The 18,534-nt window shown below is 52.2% G+C and overlaps 2 protein-coding genes across 6 annotated transcripts in view; one reads left to right on the top strand and one right to left on the bottom strand.

The window, feature by feature from the left end:
• Positions 1-4,106: 4,106 nt before the first annotated feature.
• ankrd13b (ankyrin repeat domain 13B) lies at positions 4,107-14,263 on the bottom strand. Its single transcript, XM_068317946.1, has 15 exons — positions 13,919-14,263; positions 12,608-12,743; positions 12,415-12,539; positions 12,042-12,087; positions 8,457-8,600; positions 8,168-8,381; positions 7,986-8,052; positions 7,829-7,907; positions 7,540-7,604; positions 7,330-7,463; positions 7,109-7,266; positions 6,832-7,035; positions 6,575-6,738; positions 6,415-6,491; positions 4,107-4,512 (listed from the first exon to the last, which is right to left on the bottom strand). The coding sequence occupies exons 1-15, from the start codon at positions 14,009-14,011 to the stop codon at positions 4,311-4,313; spliced, it is 1,908 nt and encodes a 635-aa protein (XP_068174047.1). The 5' UTR covers positions 14,012-14,263; the 3' UTR covers positions 4,107-4,310.
• A 1,722-nt stretch (positions 14,264-15,985) lies between these two features.
• The window catches only part of git1 (G protein-coupled receptor kinase interacting ArfGAP 1), a 12,728-nt gene continuing 10,179 nt past the window's right edge, over positions 15,986-18,534 (top strand). The window contains exons 1-2 of one of the 5 annotated variants that reach the window (XM_068317941.1): positions 15,986-16,236; positions 18,439-18,534. The exon at positions 18,439-18,534 is cut by the window's right edge and continues 38 nt beyond it. In XM_068317941.1, the coding sequence (XP_068174042.1) occupies positions 16,185-16,236; positions 18,439-18,534 (148 nt within the window). In that variant the 5' untranslated portion in view covers positions 15,986-16,184. The remainder of the gene's footprint in view (positions 16,237-18,438) is intronic. The other 4 variants (XM_068317942.1, XM_068317943.1, XM_068317944.1 and 1 more) reach the window with 4 other exon arrangements.

The raw sequence follows: 18,534 nt of genomic DNA, 5'->3' as shown, positions 1-18,534 counted from the left end.
TGAAGAGACTAGTTTAAACACCTGAAGAAGAGACTAGTTTAAACACCTGTAGAGACTAGTTTAAACACCTGAAGAAGAGACTAGTTTAAACACCTGAAGAAGAGACTAGTTTAAACACCTGAAGAGACTAGTTTAAACACCTGAAGAAGAGACTAGTTTAAACACCTGAACTAGAGACTAGTTTAAACACCTGAAGAAGAGACTAGTTTAAACACCTGAAGAGACTAGTTTAAGCACATGAAGAGACTAGTTTAAACACCTGAACTAGAGACTAGTTTAAACACCTGAACTAGAGACTAGTTTAAACACCTGAAGAAGAGACTAGTTTAAACACCTGAAGAGACTAGTTTAAACACCTGAAGAAGAGACTAGTTTAAACACCTGAAGAAGAGACTAGTTTAAACACCTGAAGAGACTAGTTTAAACACCTGAAGAGACTAGTTTAAACACCTGAAGAAGAGACTAGTTTAAACACCTGAAGAAGAGACTAGTTTAAACACCTGAAGAGACTAGTTTAAACACCTGAAGAAGAGACTAGTTTAAACACCTGAAGAGACTAGTTTAAGCACCTGAAGAGACTAGTTTAAACACCTGAACTAGAGACTAGTTTAAACACCTGAAGAGACTAGTTTAAACACCTGAACTAGAGACTAGTTTAAACACCTGAAGAGACTAGTTTAAAGACCTGAAGAGACTAGTTTAAACACCTGAAGAGACTAGTTTAAACACCTGAAGAGACTAGTTTAAACACCTGAAGAAGAGACTAGTTTAAACACCTGAAGAGACTAGTTTAAAGACCTGAAGAGACTAGTTTAAACACCTGAACTAGAGACTAGTTTAAACACCTGAAGAGACTAGTTTAAAGACCTGAAGAGACTAGTTTAAACACCTGAAGAGACTAGTTTAAAGACCTGAAGAGACTAGTTTAAACACCTGAAGAGACTAGTTTAAACACCTGAAGAGACTAGTTTAAACACCTGAAGAGACTAGTTTAAACACCTGAACTAGAGACTAGTTTAAAGACCTGAAGAGACTAGTTTAAACACCTGAAGAGACTAGTTTAAACACCTGAACTAGAGACTAGTTTAAACACCTGAAGAAGAGACTAGTTTAAACACCTGATCCGGATCGATGGTTCGGTTCTACAGGGACTGGAGGCTCCTCTCAGCACTTAAATTGGCTGCTGCCGCCCCCTGCTGGTTGCCATGGAAACTGCTCTCCTCAGGGCGTCGCCTGGGCCCTCATCCTGGGAGAACAAATAAGCAGGAGAAACGCCCTGAGGGCGTGTCCCGCAGCACCATATACAGGTAGTCGCCGACTTACAATCGCGATTGGTCCCGACAGATCGGTCGTAATTCGACTCTGTCGTAAATCGACTCTTTAGTAAAAATTCAATCCAGCATCACTGGTGCTGGTTCTTGGCTGGGGGTCGTCCGGATCGTCAGCTGGGGCAGCGTGTGGGTTGGTGGGAGCGGGAGACCATCTTTTCATAATCATTGTGAGCTTTGTCTGAATTGTTCGTTTCTTTTTCTCCTCATAAGTTTCACAATATGGACGGAAAGCGTCGTTTGCCATCCGTTCAATCCTTGCAAATGTTTCTATGTTCTATGTCCATTTCTTCAAAGTGTGCACGGAGTTTATTTAACAGGGAAAAGCCTTCTGACAAGCCTTTGGTGGTGGACATTTTTTCTGTTTCCTCCTCTTCTTTCTCTGCTTCTCTTCTCTCTTCTTCTTCCACTCTTTCTTCTTCCAGCGCGATCAGTTCTTCTTACAGCGCGATCATTCGTGAGTTCTCCAAGGAGAGGTTTTTTGCCAGTTTCACTATTTTCTCCCGAATCTGATCAAGTTCTTCATCACTTTCAAATCCAGCAGAAGAGTTCACGTAACGCTTGACAGTTTTTCCATACGCCATTCATACATTTCTCCGTCACAGCCTCCTAAGCAGCCCAGCCCATCAGTAGTGGGCTGGGCTGCTGATCTCAGTGTGACTGAACAGCGTGTGTGCGGCGTGGGGACTGGAGAGAGCGCGGGAGCCTCAGAGCGTGAGTACTGTGGCTGGAGGGAATGCCCGCGTTACCCGGACATCGTGGTCGTAAAGTCGGTCGGTCGTAAGTTGCATAGGTCGTAAGTCGACGACTACCTGTATGGTCATCATCTCCCTCAGCAGACTCGTATCCACCTTTAGTTTCATTTGGACGACCAGGGACCCGCTGTGACCTTTGACCTTCCGCAGCCTGAACCTGGCTGGTCTGGAGCAGCTCTGGTCCTTCCTGAAAGGGGCTCTCTCTGTTTTCTCCTCATTTGTTAGGAGAGAAGTCTGCTGTGAATCCTGATTAAAAATAATAAATAATAAATGAATAAAAATAAATAGATAAATTAATTAATTAATTAATGGATAAATGTTTTCAGGTTGCTGCTATATTTAACTTCCTGTTTCCTGATTCCTGATCAGCAGTTAATAAATTCAAACACGTCTTCCTCCGATCGATCCTGATTAGATCCGGTTTAATTGATCGATCCTGATGAATGGGACCCCTGTTAAGTTTGACAGCGGTTCTTTACCGCGCATGCGCAGTGGAGTCCCAGCAGCCCCTCGGTCAGAGCTCCAAACACGGAAGTCAGAAGCTAGGACCTTAGAGATAAAAGCAGAAACTCGTCTCAACCGGAAACGTTGCGTGTAAACACGATGACGTCATCACGCCGTTTCTTATGTCACAGAGGGAGGTGTCAGTCCTCCCCGGTGAACAGGACCCACCGGATGTTGTGGCTCATTGACGTTAGCTTTCTGTTAGCGGAGCGGCGACCCGGGACCCCCCAGGAGCCGGACGTCCGGTGGCCAAAGTCCCGGTTCCGGTCGGGTGGAGGTGGCGGCGGGATGGCACCGACACCGTGCGCGACCCCCCCGCCCCGTGAGTATCCACGTGACCGTTGCCGCTTCCCGGGGCGGCTAGCTTAGCCGCTCGCTCTAGAGTAGCTTCAGGCTAGCTGAGGCTACCTGAGGCTAGCTACCTGAGGCTAGCTTAGCCGCTAGCTCTAGAGTAGCTTCAGGCTAGCTGAGGCTACCTGAGGCTAGCTACCTGAGGCTAGCTTAGCCGCTAGCTCTAGAGTAGCTTCAGGCTAGCTGAGGCTAGCTACCTGAGGCTAGCTTAGCCGCTAGCTCTAGAGTAGCTTCAGGCTAGCTGAGGCTACCTGAGGCTAGCTACCTGAGGCTAGCTTAGCCGCTAGCTCTAGAGTAGCTTCAGGCTACTTTAGTTCAGGGGCTGCAGGTGGGGACCCCCCCGGGCCCCCAGTCTGACATTTAAATGTCTGACACCCCACTCATTATTAATGAACTCGTTAATCCTGACCTTTACCCACCGCTTCCTGTTGGTGATGAAAGGTCACCAGAGACCCCCCCCCACGGAGACCTGACCCCCCACGGAGACCCACTGGTTCCACTCTACCTCAACACACCTGCTTACATTAGTCAGTCAGTCATCTTCAGATCACCACCGTGGAGGGTCACGGGGCACAGGGCGTGAGGCGGGGGACACTCCGGGCACGACGCCAGTGCACACAGACATACAACCACGCACACACACTCATTCTTACGGGTAATTTGGAACAGCCAATCAACCTGAAGCGAATGTTTCTGGAGGGGGGGGGAAGCCGGAGAGCCCGGAGAGAACCCCCCCGTGTCTGGAGGGGGTTCTCTCCGGGTTCTCCGGACAGAGCAGGACTCGAACCCAGGTCCGCCATGTTGTGAGGCGGCAGCGCTAACCACTGCGCCAACGTGCCGCCCCTGCTTACATTAGCATCAAGCTAATTCAGAAGAGCGCTAATATTAACATTGATGTTAGACTAGCATTATGCTAACCTGTTAAGGTTAACGTTAGCCAATGTTAAGGACATGCTAGCTCTGGCGTTAGCTAGGTGCTAGCATGAGATTTTTTAAATTGTGAGATTATTTTAAATTTGTTACAATAAAGTCTTTGAGTTTGTTAGAATTCGTCTGGATGTGATTGGCTGGTCTCTGGTGGAGGGCGGGGCCGGTGGGCGGGGCCTCATATAACAGACAGACAAACAGCAGCTCCAGTCGTTCTTTATTTGTCACCAATAAAACCAAAACCGCCTGAGTTTAGCTTGTGCTCAAGCTCCGCCCCCACTAACAGTCATGTGACCCGCTGGAGGACAGTACGATTTGTGCAAATCAGAAAAGGTACCAAACGGCCTCGCGGAGGCGGGGTCTCCAGGGGGGGCCGTCTCTAAACTACTGGGGGTTGTAAACGATGAGGAGGCGGGGCAAGGGCGTGGCCGCCCCCCCGTCCCTTTCATTTCTCCATGAGTGACAGCTGGATGATACGCTGTAGCTCCGCCTCTTCCTGCCGCTGCCGGAGCTCCGCCTCTTCCTGCTCCCGAGCTGAGATCTCCATGGCGATACGCAGCTGCTCGTTGTAGCTGCATCGAGTGGGCGTCGCCTTTGAGGGGGTGGAGCACAGACTGGATGGGGGGCGGGACTTGTGCTGGGGGGTCCTGGGGTGAAAAATGAGAAAAAGGATGAAGGAGCGCAGTCATGAGACAGGTGAGGGAACATGAGACAGGTGAGGGAACATGATCCAGATGAGAAGACATGAGACAGCTGAGGGAACATGAGACAGGTGAGAGGACATGAGACCGGTGAGGGAACATGAGACAGGTGAGAGGACATGAGACAGCTGAGGGGAACATAAGACAGGTGAGAGGGCATGAGACAGGTGAGAGGGCATGAGACAGGTGAGAGGACATGAGACAGGTGGGAGGACATGTGACAGGTGAGGGAACATGAGACAGGTGAGAGAACATGAGACAGGTGAGAAGACATGAGACAGGTGAGGGAACATGAGACAGTTGAGAGGACATGAGACAGGTGAGGGAACATGACACAGGTGAGAGAACATGAGACAGGTGAGAAGACATGAGAAAGGTGAGGGAACATGAGACAGGTGAGAAGACAGACAGGTGAGGGAACATGAGACAGGTGAGAGGACATGTGACAGGTGAGAAGACATGAGACAGGTGAGGTAACATGAGACAGGTGAGAAGACATGAGACAGGTGAGAGGGCATGAGACAGGTGCGAGGGCATGAGACAGGTGAGAGGACATGAGACAGGTGGGAGGACATGTGATAGGTGAGGGAACATGAGACAGGTGAGAGAACATGAGACAGGTGAGAAGACATGAGACAGGTGAGGGAACATGAGACAGGTGAGAGGACATGAGACAGGTGAGGGAACATGATCCAGATGAGAGGACATGAGACAGCTGAGGGAACATGAGACAGGTGAGAAGACATGAGACAGCTGATGGAAATGAGACAGGTGAGACATGAGACAGCTTATGGAAATGAGACAGGTGAGAGGACATGAGACAGCTGAGAGGGCATGAGACAGGTGAGAGAACATGAGACAGGTGAGAGGACATGAGACTGGTGAGGGAACATGATACAGATGAGAGGACATGAGGCAGGTGAGGGAACATGAGACAGGTGAGAGGACATGAGACCGGTGAGGGAACATGATACAGATGAGAGGACATGAGACAGCTGAGGGAACATAAGACAGGTGAGAGGGCATGAGACAGGTGAGAGGGCATGAGACAGGTGAGAGGACATGAGACAGGTGGGAGGACATGTGACAGGTGAGGGAACATGAGACAGGTGAGAAGACATGAGACAGGTGAGGGAACATGATACAGTTGAGAAGACATGAGACAGGTGAGGGAACATGACACAGGTGAGAGAACATGAGACAGCTGAGGGAACATGAGACAGGTGAGAAGACATGAGAAAGGTGAGGGAACATGAGACAGGTGAGAAGACAGACAGGTGAGGGAACATGAGACAGGTGAGAAGACATGAGACAGGTGAGAGAACATGAGACAGGTGAGAGGACATGTGACAGGTGAGAAGACATGAGACAGGTGAGGTAACATGAGACAGGTGAGAAGACATGAGACAGGTGAGAGGGCATGAGACAGGTGAGAGGGCATGAGACAGGTGAGAGGACATGAGACAGGTGGGAGGACATGTGACAGGTGAGGGAACATGAGACAGGTGAGAGAACATGAGACAGGTGAGAAGACATGAGACAGGTGAGGGAACATGAGACAGGTGAGAGAACATGAGACAGGTGAGAAGACATGAGACAGGTGAGGGAACATGAGACAGGTGAGAGAACATGAGACAGGTGAGAGGGCATGAGACAGGTGAGAGAACATGAGACAGGTGAGGGAACATGAGACAGGTGAGAGAACATGAGACAGGTGAAAGGACATGAGACAGGAAGTGTGAACAGGAAGAACAAAGAACAGGAAGTGGAGATGACATGAGGGACTGGAGGAAGCAGAGAATTCTGGGTAGTGGAGTCCAGCTCCAAGGGTCCTGGTTTGGGTCTGACCTATCCAGACGACTCGGGTCACAGGACAGGGGGTGTGTCCCTGGCTTGCTATTGGTCAACGCCTCCCAGATGGTCACCTGGAAACAAACAGGAAGTCAGAGAGGCAGACTCCACCCCCATGGTTACCATGAAGGTGAAGTCCTGGATTAGGACGGCCCACCTGGTCGCACTCGGACCCCGCCTCCAGGAGGCTCTGCTGGATGGCGAACTGCAGCAGGTCCTCCTCCTCCTCCCTCACGCCCTCCTTCTGCCGGCCCCCCAGGAGGGTGTAACCGGGCGGGGCCTCGAAGACGCAGGGCGGGACCTGCCCCGCCCCACAGGACGCTGGAGGAGGGCGGGAGAAAGGGTAGACAGTACTCAGATTACATCAGTAACCAGATTACATCAGTAATCAGATTACTTTGGCCCTGTTCTTACTGCTGGAGCTAGAGCTGGAGACGCTGGATGAGTCGCTGCTTGGAGACGGGGTGTCGGCCCTTGCCGCCTCCCTCTGTCCCTCTGGCTCCGCCCCCCCGTTGGCGTGGAGCCCGTTGCCGTGGGCACGGCCAGCCGCCGCCTCCTCGCAGCTGTTGAGGTTGCTGAAGGAGATCCTGGCGTTCAGGATGTGGTAGAGGGGGATCTCTGCAGGGACACCACCCGATCAGTCCCGCCTCCTGCCCCCCATTGCCACGCCCCCTCAGGCCCCGCCCCTTACCGATCTGCACGGGGAAGCCCGGCGGCAGGCGCAGCGTGATGAAGTCACGCAGCTTGGCGAACATGGCGTTGGAGGCGGCCATGAGGTCGACGATGGGGGCCACCTGCCCCCCCAGGGACAGGGGGTGGGACTCGCACAGCCACAGCTTGGCCTTGAACCTGCAAAGACACGCCCACGTCACACAACTGACCTCATGGGGCGGGGCTTCCTGTGGGCGTCACCTCTGGGTCTTGGTGGTCAGCTGACAGGGGGGGCCCACGTCCCTGCGGGTCGGCGACGCGCCCGGGTTGAAGTACTCGTCTGCCGTCAGCACCGCCGGGGGGAGGGCCGGGGATGATGACTGGGTCACCTGAACCTGCAGAGACACGGTCTCAGGTGGGTGGGGCCAGCAGGGCGCCAGGAAGCGGGGCTTAAACAGGCAAACGTCTCACCCCATTGGTCGACCCCATGTGCTGTTCAGCGATGCCCAGGAAATTCTGCAGCGGCGTCCGCCCCCCTGTCCGGAGAGAGACCGGCAGGGTCATGGGGCTGGGGGGGGCCGGGTCAGGTGATCAGGATCAGGTGATCTGATCCAGATCTCCTGATCCTGATCCCGGGTGGTTCAGAAGGGGGTCACACCCCGGACTCAGGTGAGGTGCCCCGATTGCTGTGGCAGTGATGGGTTACCTGACCCGGTTGCCAAGGCAGCAATGGGTCACCTGGGTGGGGGTCCTGACTCACCTCTGGTCTTGTTCCTGTTCTGGTCCAGGTGGTTGGTTCTGGTCCTGGTGACCAGCTCCACGTTGGACGCGGCGTAGACCTGGAACACAATGAGGCGTCACCATCAGGGTCTGCTGCCCCCCCCAACCGGACCCGGACCCCCCTGAACCGGTCCTACCTTGGCTTCGTACCCGTTCACCGTCTCCATCTTCTCGCTCCTCCAGCCCAGAATCCCCGTCTTGTTCCTGCAACCAATGAAATGTCATGCCTCTGAGGCCCCGCCCGCCTCCAGGACTCGTTGGGTCCTGGACCCTAATGAGTGGGGGTATGTGACCCCACTTACTGGGGGGGGTCACATACCTCTCGAAGGCGATATTGCGGGTGTCCAGCTGCGTCGTCACCACCGGTGCTGTTAGCCTCGCGGCTACCTGCTCGTCGCTGGGAAGCCCCGCCCCCAGCAGACCTGACCCGGGGCCCCAACCCGGAGGGAACCCTGTCAGCGCTGAGACGCACATCGTCTCACAGAACACCAGCCGCCGGTCGTGGTCCACCTCCATCACCTCAGCGCTGGAGCCTGGGGGGGCAGGGGGCGGGGTTTAGGAGGGCTTGGTTCTCCCAGAACCTGATTGGCTGCTGGGGGTCATGTGACCTTGTCCTCTGAAGATGAAGCTGCGGTTTCCTCTCTGCCAGGTCATGTGTTCGAAGCCCATCAGGGTGGTGTCCACTCGGAGGCTCTGGCCGCTCTTCCACACCCTGTAGGTGTCGCTGGGGCAGATCCGGGACACCAGGGGCACTGCAGGGGGGGCAGGGGGCAGGAGCGGGTCAGAACCTGGTCTGGACTAAACAGAACACATCCATTTCGGGCCGCTCCGTTCATATCTCCATGGTAACGCTTGGACACGTTGTTCTACACCGCTATGCTGACGACACACTACTTCTTCTTCTTCTTTTCCTTTCACCTTCTCCCTTCAGGGTCTCCACAGCCAATCAGTGTCCTCCATCTAACCCTGTCTTCTCATCCTCTTCTCTCACACCAACTACCTTCATGTCTTCCCTCACTACATCCATAAACCTCCTCTTTGGTCTTCCTCTAGGCCTCCTGCCTGGCAGTTCAGAACTCGGCATCCTTCTACCAATATATTCACTATCTCTCCTCTGGACATGTCCAAACCATCTCAGTCTGGCCTCTCTGACTTTATCTCCAGAACCTCTAACATGTGCTGTCCCTCTGATGTACTCATTCCTGATCCTATCCATCCTGGTCACTCCCAGAGAGAACCTCAGCATCTTCATCTCTGCTACCTCCAGCTCTGTCTCCTGTCTTTTCCTCAGGGACACTGTCTCTAGACCAAACAACATCGCTGGTCTCACCACAGTTTTGTACACCTTTCCTTTCATTTTAGCTGAAACTCTTCTATCACACATCACACCTGACACTTTCCTCCACCCGTTCCATCCTGCCTGGACACGCTTCTTCACCTCTTTTCCACACTCTCCATTGCTCTGGACTGTTGAGCCTAAGTACTTCAGATCCTCCACCTTCTTGATCTCTTCTCCCTCTAACCTCACTCTTCCACTTGGGTCCCTCTCATTCACACACATGTACTCTGTCTTACTGCGGCTAACCTTCATTCCTCTCCTTTCCAGGACAAACCTCCACCTCTCTAGCTTCTCCTCCACCTGTTCCCTGCTCTCACTACAGATCACAATGTCATCTGCAAACATCATAGTCCATGGAGATTCCTGTCTAACCTCGTCTGTCAACCTGTCCATCACCATAGCAACAAGAAGGGGCTCAGAGCTGATCCCTGATGCAGTCCCACCTCCACCTTGAACTCCTCCGTCACACCTACACACACCTCACCACTGTCTTACAGTCCTCATACATGTCCTGCACCGCTCTAACATACTTCTCTGCCACTCCAGACTTCCTCATACAATACCACAGTTCCTCTCTGGACACCCTGTCATCAGCTTTCTCCAGATCTACAAAAACACAATGCAGCTCCCTCTGGCCTTCTCTGGACTTCTCTATCAACATCCTCAAAGCAAATACTACATCTGTAGTACTCTGTTTGGGCATGAAACCATACTGCTGCTCACAAATGTTCACTTCTGCCCTTAGTCTAGCTTCCACTACTCTCTCCCATAACTTCATTGTATGGCTCATCAGCTTTATTCCTCTGTAGTTGCCACAACTCTGCACGTCTCCCTTGTTCTTAAAAATGGGCACCAGCACACTTCTCCTCCATTCCTCAGGCATCTTCTCACTATCTAAGATCCTGTTGAACAACCCAGTCAGAAACTCTACTGCCACCTCTCCTAGACACTTCCAAACCTCTACAGGTATATCATCAGGACCGACTGCCTTTCCACTCTTCATCCTCTTCAGTTCCCTCCTCACTTCATCCTGACTAATCTTTGCTACTTCCTGGTCCACAACAGTCACCTCTTCTAGTCTTTGTTCTCTCTCATTTTCCACGTTCATCAACTCTTCAAAGTACTCTTTCCATCTTCCCATCACACTACTGGCACCTGTCAATAGACTTCCATCCCTATCCTTAATCACCCTAACCTGCTACACGTCCTTCCCATCTCTGTCTCTCTGTCTTGCCAACCGGTATAGATCAGTCTCTCCCTCCTTACTGTCCAACCTAGCATACAAGTCATCAGAAGCTTCTTGTTTGGCCTTTGCTACCTCTACCTTCACCTTACGCTGCATCTCCCTGTACTCCTGTCTACTCTCCTCAGTCCTCTCAGTGTCCCACTTCCTCTTGGCTAACCTCTTTCTCTGTATACACTCCTGTACCTCCTCATTCCACCACCAAGTCTCCTTATCTACTTTCCTTCCAGATGACACACCAAGTACTCTCCTACCTGTCTCCCTGATCACATTAGCTGTAGTTGTCCAGTCATCTGGAAGAACCTCCTGACCACCCAGAGCCTGTCTTAACTCCTTCCTAAAAGTCAAGCAACACTCTTCCTTTTTCAGCTTCCACCATTTCGTCTTCTGCTCTGCCTTTGCCCTCTTCATCTTCCTCACCACCAGAGTCATCCTACACACCACCATCCTATGCTGTTTGGCTACACTCTCACCTACCACTACTTTACAGTCACTGATCTCCTTCAGGTTACACCGTCTACACCAGATGTAGTCTACCTGTGTGCTCCTACCTCCACTCTTATAGGTCACCCTATGTTCCTGCCTCTTCTGGAAGAAAGTATTCATTACAGCCATTTCCATCCTTTTTGCAAAGTCAACCACCATCTGTCCTTCTGCGTTCCTCTCCTGGATACCAAACCTGCCCATCACCTCCTCATCACCTCTGTTTCCTGCACCAACATGTCCATTGAAGTCTGCTCCAATGACAACTCTCTCACTTCTAGGTATGCTCTGCATCACTTCATCTAAGTCCAACCAGAATTTCTCCTTCTCCTCCAGCTCACGTCCTACCTGTGGAGCATACCCACTAACAACATTGAACATCACACCTTCTACTTCTAGCTTCAGACTCATCACTCTATCTGACACTCTTTTTACCTCCAGGACATACCTAACAAACTCCTCCTTCAAGATAACTCCTCCTCCATTTCTCTTCCCATCTACACCATGATTGAACAACTTGAACCCTGCTCCTAAACTTCTAGCCTTGCTACCTTTCCACCTGGTCTCCTGGACACACAGTATGTCTACCTTCCTCCTCTGCATCATGTCAACCAACTCTCTACCTTTTCCTGTCATAGTTCCAACATTCAACGTCCCTACTCTTAGTCCTATACTCTTGGTGTTCCTCTTCTCTTTCTTCCTACGAACACACTTTCCTCCTCTCCTTCTTCGACCAACAGTAATCCAATTTCCACGGGGGCCCTGTAGGTCAACAGCACTGATGGCGGTCGTTGTTAACCCGGGCCTCGACCGATCCGGTATGGAAGTCATAGGTTTGATTTCACATCTTTGATTTGGCAAAAGTTTTACGCCGGATGCCCTTCCTGACGCAACCCTCTGTATTTATCCGGGCTTGGGACCGGCACAATAAGACACTAGCTTGTGTCCTCTTGCGGCTACATTGCTGACGACACACTACTCCACCTGTCAATCACATCTCTGGCCACCACCAGAGACTCCGCCCACACAAACTGCTCATCTTCATCAGCCCCCCCACAGATAAGGAACCAGCTCATCACCACTGACACACAGCAGCCCCTTCAAAGTAAAATCACGGAGGAGACTCACCCCAGCTGGTGAACTCCCACTTCATCTCCACGTAGAAATCCTGGGCCTGAGGAAGATAAGGACACGCCCCCATGAGGAGGAAGATAAGGACACGCCCCCATGAGGAGGAAGACCTCATGGGTTAGCACAGATTAGACATGGCAACATGATGGAAAGATGATGTCATCACTCTGGTGATGATGTCATATGGAAATGTCATCTCCAGAGTGATGACATCATCACTAGAGGACTCCAGATGAAGTGCTGCTGGAGGCGTGTCCTTTGGGAGGCGGTCCCTGGGCGTCGGCTTCACACTTTAAACAAACAACACGTGACGCCGGAGGCCGGGGGGACTTCCTGTTTGCTCCGGCGGGTCCTGGGGGGCCGTTCACACCTGCTGCAGACGCTCCAGCAGGACGGGGATCCCCGCCAGCCTCTGGGCCGTCCTCTGGTAGTCACGGTAACGCAGGACCAATCGGACCAGCTCCGGGTCCCCGGTGCACACCGCCTCCTGCAGGACTGGAGGAACACCACTGTTAGAACCAGAAACCCCCCGGGTCCAGAAACCCCCCAGATCCGGGACACACCTGTCCAGCCGCTGCGGTTCTCCTTGCTGACGTCGGCCCCCCCCTGCAGCAGAACACGAACACAGTCCAGGTGACCCAGAGTGACAGCCAGGTGGAGGGGGGTCCGGCCCCGGGGGTCCAGAGCCTCCAGGTCCGTCTGGGGGGGGGGGGGGGGCACAGAGATTTAATAGACCAGGAAGAATTTAATTAAATAAATAAATAAAAATAATATTTAGATTTATTTCCTCTCTGGTTCATGGGAACATTCTCTACACAGACCCCCCCCCCACGCTGCTCAGTGTGTTGACCTGATGCAGCCTGACAGGAACTAAGATCCACATCAATGTTTGATACACACACACACACACACACACACACACACACACACACACACACACACACACACACACACACACACACTCCTTGTGGTTTCCAGATAAAGGAAACAGACCAAAACACGTCTGTCTGTCTGTCTGTCTGTCTGTCTGTCTGTCTGTCTGTCTGTCTGTCTGTCTGTCTGTCTGTCTGTCTGTCTGTCTGTCTGTCTGTCTGTCTGTCTGTCTGTCTGTGGGTATAAATAGTAAATGTAGGGTGATGGAGGCGGGGTTAAGGCCCATTGGGGGGTAAAATGGGCCTCTCTGATTGGTCCATGAGTGCTTTATAAACAAGGCCCCGCCCCTCCATCGTGTATCGATGGAGGGGGCGCCTCCGTTAGTCACATGGTCTATCTGCAGGAGGAGGAGGAGGAACCAGGAGGAGGACCAGAAGAACAAAAAAAGGCTCTACTTCCTGTTTACAGGCCGAGAGGCGGAGCCAAAGCACAACGATTTACAGGTATGAACGTACGTCCAACACAGTGGCTCCGCCTCCAGGTGTGAGACGTTAGAGAGGTCAGCTGTGTGTGTGTGATGTCATCATGATGTCATTGATCACACACCTCCCCCACGGCTCCACCAGGTGGCAGGAAACAGGCGGTTTTAGCCCCGCCTCCTACAGGTGTCACTGTTTACTTCCTGAAGGGGGCGTGGCTGTGACGTAGGCCTCTGGGGGGGTTCTTGAGGGGCCTTTGGGGGGCTGCGGATGTGCGGCCCTGGTGGCTGCCAGCTGTTCCCTGCAGTGTGTCACCCCCTCACACACGGGGGGGTCCCGGAACCGACTCCCGTCACAACTTAGTTCACGTTTAAATGAAGCCCCGCAAATCCACGCCCCGCGCGCCCACGCACGTGCCCCCCCCCCAATTAATTGCGCTATTCCCGGTTTCAGAGCAGGGTCTCCACTGGGGGGTGGGGGGGGTCTGGACCTGTCCGCCCCGCGCGCGTCAGCCGCTCTCACCTGCTCGTGCGTCGCGAGCTCCTTCTCCAGCTGCCGGTACCGGTTGTTCCACACCAGGTGGTGGAGCGGGAACCGACTCCTGGAGGAGATCATCCCGGGATCATAGTCCTCCTGCTCCTGCTCCTCCTCCTGCTCCTCCTCTCGCGGACCGGTCGCTGCTGATTCACGGGACGATCCGGTAACGCTGCCTGGAACCGGGCCGTGAGATGATGGAGATGGAGCCGGTCGTGTCGGTGGAGCAGCTCCTCCACCTTCCTCCCGTAGCCTGCTCCTCCTCCTCCGCCCCCCCCCATCCTACCGCCCTCTGCTGACTGGAGCCGCGCGACGAGCTGCGGTGAGGCGCGCGCCGTCATCCAATCAGCGGCCAGGATACGGAGCAGTGATGCGACGGACGAGTTGAAAGAATCTTTTTTTTTTTTTTTAAATTATTATTGTTAATATGATTATTGTTAATATATTATTATTACTATTACTATTATTATTATTATTATTACTGTATTATTATTACTACTATTATTACTATTATTATTACTGCATTATTATTATTATTATTACTATTATTATTACTGTATTATTAATATTATTACTATTATTATTACTGTATTATTATTATTATTACTGTATTATTATTATTATTATTATTGTATTATTATTATTATTATTACTATTACTGTATTATTATTATTATTATTGTGTGGAAAAGATTTTATTGTCAAATCCAGGAAAAATATAGGAAATAACAATCTGGAAGTTCAACTTCCGATTTGATTTTTTAATTTTATTGAGTTTTTCTAAATTCAAAACGTTAAATTACTGGATTCTGTTACCAGGACAACCCGGTCAGGAGGGCGGGGCTTAAAGAGGACGAATGACCGATGTATGATGGATGGATGATTGATGGATGATGGATGGATGAATGATGGACAATGGATGGATGAATGATGTATGATGGATGGATGAATGATGGATAGATGGATGGATAGATGATGGATGGACGGATGATTGATGGATGATGGATGGATGAATGATGGATGGATGGATGAATGATGGACGATGGATGGATGAATGATGGAGGGAGGATGGATGGATGGATGGATGAATGATGGATGGATGAATGATGGATGGATGAATGATGGATGGATGAATGATGGAGGGAGGATGGATGGATGAATGATGGATGGATGAATGATGGAGGGAGGATGGATGGATGAGTGATGGATGGATGAGTGATGGATGAATGATGGATGGATGAATGGTGGAGGGAGGATGGATGGATGGATGAATGATGGACGATGGATGGATGAATGATGAATGGAGGATGGATGGATGAATGATGGATGGATGAATGATGAATGGAGGATGGATGGATGAATGATGGATGGATGGATGAATGATGAATGAATGATGAATGGAGGATGGATGGATGGATGGATGAATGATGGATGGATGAATGATGGATGGATGAATGATGGATGGATGAATGATGGAGGGAGGATGGATGGATGAATGATGGATGGATGAATGATGGAGGGAGGATGGATGGATGAGTGATGGATGGATGAGTGATGGATGAATGATGGATGGATGAATGGTGGAGGGAGGATGGATGGATGGATGAATGATGGACGATGGATGGATGAATGATGAATGGAGGATGGATGGATGAATGATGGCTGGATGAATGATGAATGGAGGATGGATGGATGAATGATGGATGGATGAATGATGGATGGATGAATGATGGAGGGAGGATGGATGGATGAATGATGAATGGAGGATGGATGGATGAATGATGGATGGATGGATGAATGATGAATGATGGATGAATGATGAATGGAGGATGGATGGATGAATGATGGATGGATGGATGAATGATGAATGATGGATGAATGATGAATGGAGGATGGATGGATGAATGATGGATCCGGGTCAGTGCCCCCCCCCGGGGGACCGGGGGTGTGAGCGGATCCCGGCTGGTGGAGAGCTGCCGTCTCCCGGTCATTCGGGGGAAATGCAGCCCGCAGCTGGAGCCCGCCTCAGCGCTGAGTGGATCCGGTCGGGTTCGGAGTGTTCAGGGCGCGGGGGCCGGAGCGGAGCGGCGCGGTGAACGGGGGCGACACACCGCGGAACAAACGGGAACCAGCTGTCAGCTGGCCGGCAGAGCCCAGCGCACCGCCCGGCTTCCGGGGAATCGACTGCAGACGTCGGTCGGGGGGAGAGGGTGAACCGCATCGCCGCTGACTTCCACGTCCGCGCCGCTTCGGAGATGTCCCGGAGGCTCCAGAGGACGGAGGTCTGCGCCGACTGCAGCGCGCCAGGTAGGGGGGGCCGGCGGGCGCTCGACAACCTAAGGCCGAGGCTGCTGCCACTGTCAGCGGCCGCGCTACGCAGGAAACGTCCCGGTCTCCCGGGCGTCGCGTAGGCCCAAAGCAAACAGCGGCGTTAGGTGTGTTATGAACCGGGACAGGCCGGTGCCTCCGACGGACCACCGGCCGGTGCCTCCACACTGACCACCGGCGTGTCCGTGCCGGTTAAACCGCGGACTGTGGAGCCGTGTTTGTGCGGCGGGTCGTCTCGTTTCGTCGCCCCTCATCCGGCCGCGCTAGCCGAGCGGGGCTAACGGAGCCGAGCGGGGCTAGCGGGGCTGGGAGCCGACCCGGGGGCTCCCCCCGCCGCAGCGGCTGCCCGCGACACCCCGGTACAGCTCCACACGCTGGGGGTCCGTCCCGCCACAGGCCGGTGTCGGAACCGATTCCGTTACCGGAAGACACGTTTGATCTGGAGGCTGTGATGTGATTGAGTCCGGTCAGACTAGAGTTCAGGTTAAAGACCGGGAATACCGGGAAAATACCGGGATTCATGTTTACTGTTAGCCTCACATGACCTCACTGTGTGTGTGTGTGTGTGTGTGTGTGTGTGTGTGTTAGCTGCTAGCAGTCATTCATGTATACATTCTTGTTAGCAGATGCTAATGTTAGCTGTCCTACCCCAGGCATCGGCGGGGTGGGGGGGTTAAAGGTCGTGTCTGTGTTGACCTGTGGTGACCTGACCCAGGTTAACCCCAGCTGATGATGTAATGCCGCAGGGGGCGGGGCTGGGGCGGTGCACCTCCCTGAGGAACTCCTTCAGTTCTAAACAGACCTGTAATGGAGCCCCACCCCCACCCCCCCGACCCCCACGGGAGAATGACAGGAGGTGATTGGTCCATGTGAGAGCAGTGGCCCCTCCCACTGTGTTCCCACCTGAACCTCCTCCAGCCCCTTGATGCGTTGCCTCCCGGGGTGTTCCAGACGTTTCCATGGAGACGCTCCTCCTCATAATGCCCTGTTGGATCCAGACAAACACACACACACACACACACACACAGACACACACACCTATTCACACACACACTGTGTGCTGACTTAGCATTGTGACGGCGCCCGGAGGCCGTGATGTCATTCTCTGTGTGTGTGTGTGTGTGTGTGTGTGTGTGTGTGTGTGTGTGTGTGTGTGAATAGGTGTGTGTGTGTGTGTGTGAGTGTGTGTGTGTGTGAATAGGTATGTGTGTGTGTGTGTGTGAGTGTGTGTGTGTGTGAATAGGTATGTGTGTGTGTGTGTGTGTGTGTGTGTGTGTGTGTGTCTGTGTGTGTGTGAGTGTGTGTGTGTGTGTGAATAGGTGTGTGTGTGTGTGTGTGAGTGTGTGTGTGTGAATAGGTATGTGTGTGTGTGTGTGTGTGTGTGTGTGTGTGTGTGTGTGTGTGTGTGTGAGTGTGTGTGTGTGTGTGAATAGGTGTGTGTGTGTGTGTGTGAGTGTGTGTGTGTGAATAGGTATGTGTGTGTGTGTGTGTGTGTGTGTGTGTGTGTGTGTGTGTGTGTGTGTGTGTGTGTGTGTGTGTGTGTGTGTGAATAGGTATGTGTGTGTGTGAGTGTGTGTGTGTGTTTGAATAGGTGTGTGTGTGTGTGTGTGTGTGTGTGTGTGTGTGTGTGTGTGTGTGTGTGAATAGGTATGTGTGTGTGTGTGTGAGTGTGTGTGTGTGTGAGTGTGTGTGTGTGTGTGAGTGTGTGTGTGTGTGAGTGTGTGTGTGTGAATAGGTATGTGTGTGTGTGTGTGTGTGTGTGTGTGTGAGTGTGTGTGTGTGTGTGTGTGAATAGGTATGTGTGTGTGTGTGTGTGTGAGTGTGTGTGTGTGTGTGTGTGTGTGTGTGTGAATAGGTATGTGTGTGTGTGTGTGTGTGTGTGTGTGTGAATAGGTATGTGTGTGTGTGTGTGTGTGTGTGTGTGAATAGGTATGTGTGTGTGTGTGTGTGTGTGTGTGTGTGAATAGGTATGTGTGTGTGTGTGTGTGTGTGTGAGTCATGGTGACGGCTGACAGGTTGCTTGGGGGCGGAGTCACAGGTCACATGTTTAGTTTGAACTCCTAGTTTGTCATCAGTGTTTGTCTTTTCATGGGTTGTTGAATGTGGGGGGGCTGGTTACCTCTGGGTCACCTGCCCCCCCCTCTGGGTCACCTGACCCCTCCCGGTCACCTGCCCCCCCAGACCCGGGCTGGACCAGCATCAACCGGGGGGTCCTGATCTGTGACGAGTGCTGCTCCGTCCACCGCAGCCTGGGGCGCCACATCTCCATCGTCAAGC

This window comes from Antennarius striatus, chromosome 6 (genome assembly GCF_040054535.1).
Source record: "Antennarius striatus isolate MH-2024 chromosome 6, ASM4005453v1, whole genome shotgun sequence".
In the NCBI taxonomy this organism is placed as follows: Eukaryota; Metazoa; Chordata; class Actinopteri; order Lophiiformes; family Antennariidae; genus Antennarius; species Antennarius striatus.
Note: the sequence above shows the minus strand (reverse complement) of the source record. Positions and strands in the feature narration are given on the sequence as shown.

Coding starts and splice junctions, on each gene's coding strand:
- ankrd13b (XM_068317946.1), bottom strand. CDS start 14,011: ATGATCTCCTCCAGGAGTCGGTTCCCGCTCCACCACCTGGTGTGGAAC. Junction 8,382..8,456: donor CTTCATCTTCAGAGGACAAG/GTCACATGACCC, acceptor CTGCCCCCCCAG/GCTCCAGCGCTGAGGTGATG. Junction 8,053..8,167: donor CGCAATATCGCCTTCGAGAG/GTATGTGACCCC, acceptor CATTGGTTGCAG/GAACAAGACGGGGATTCTGG.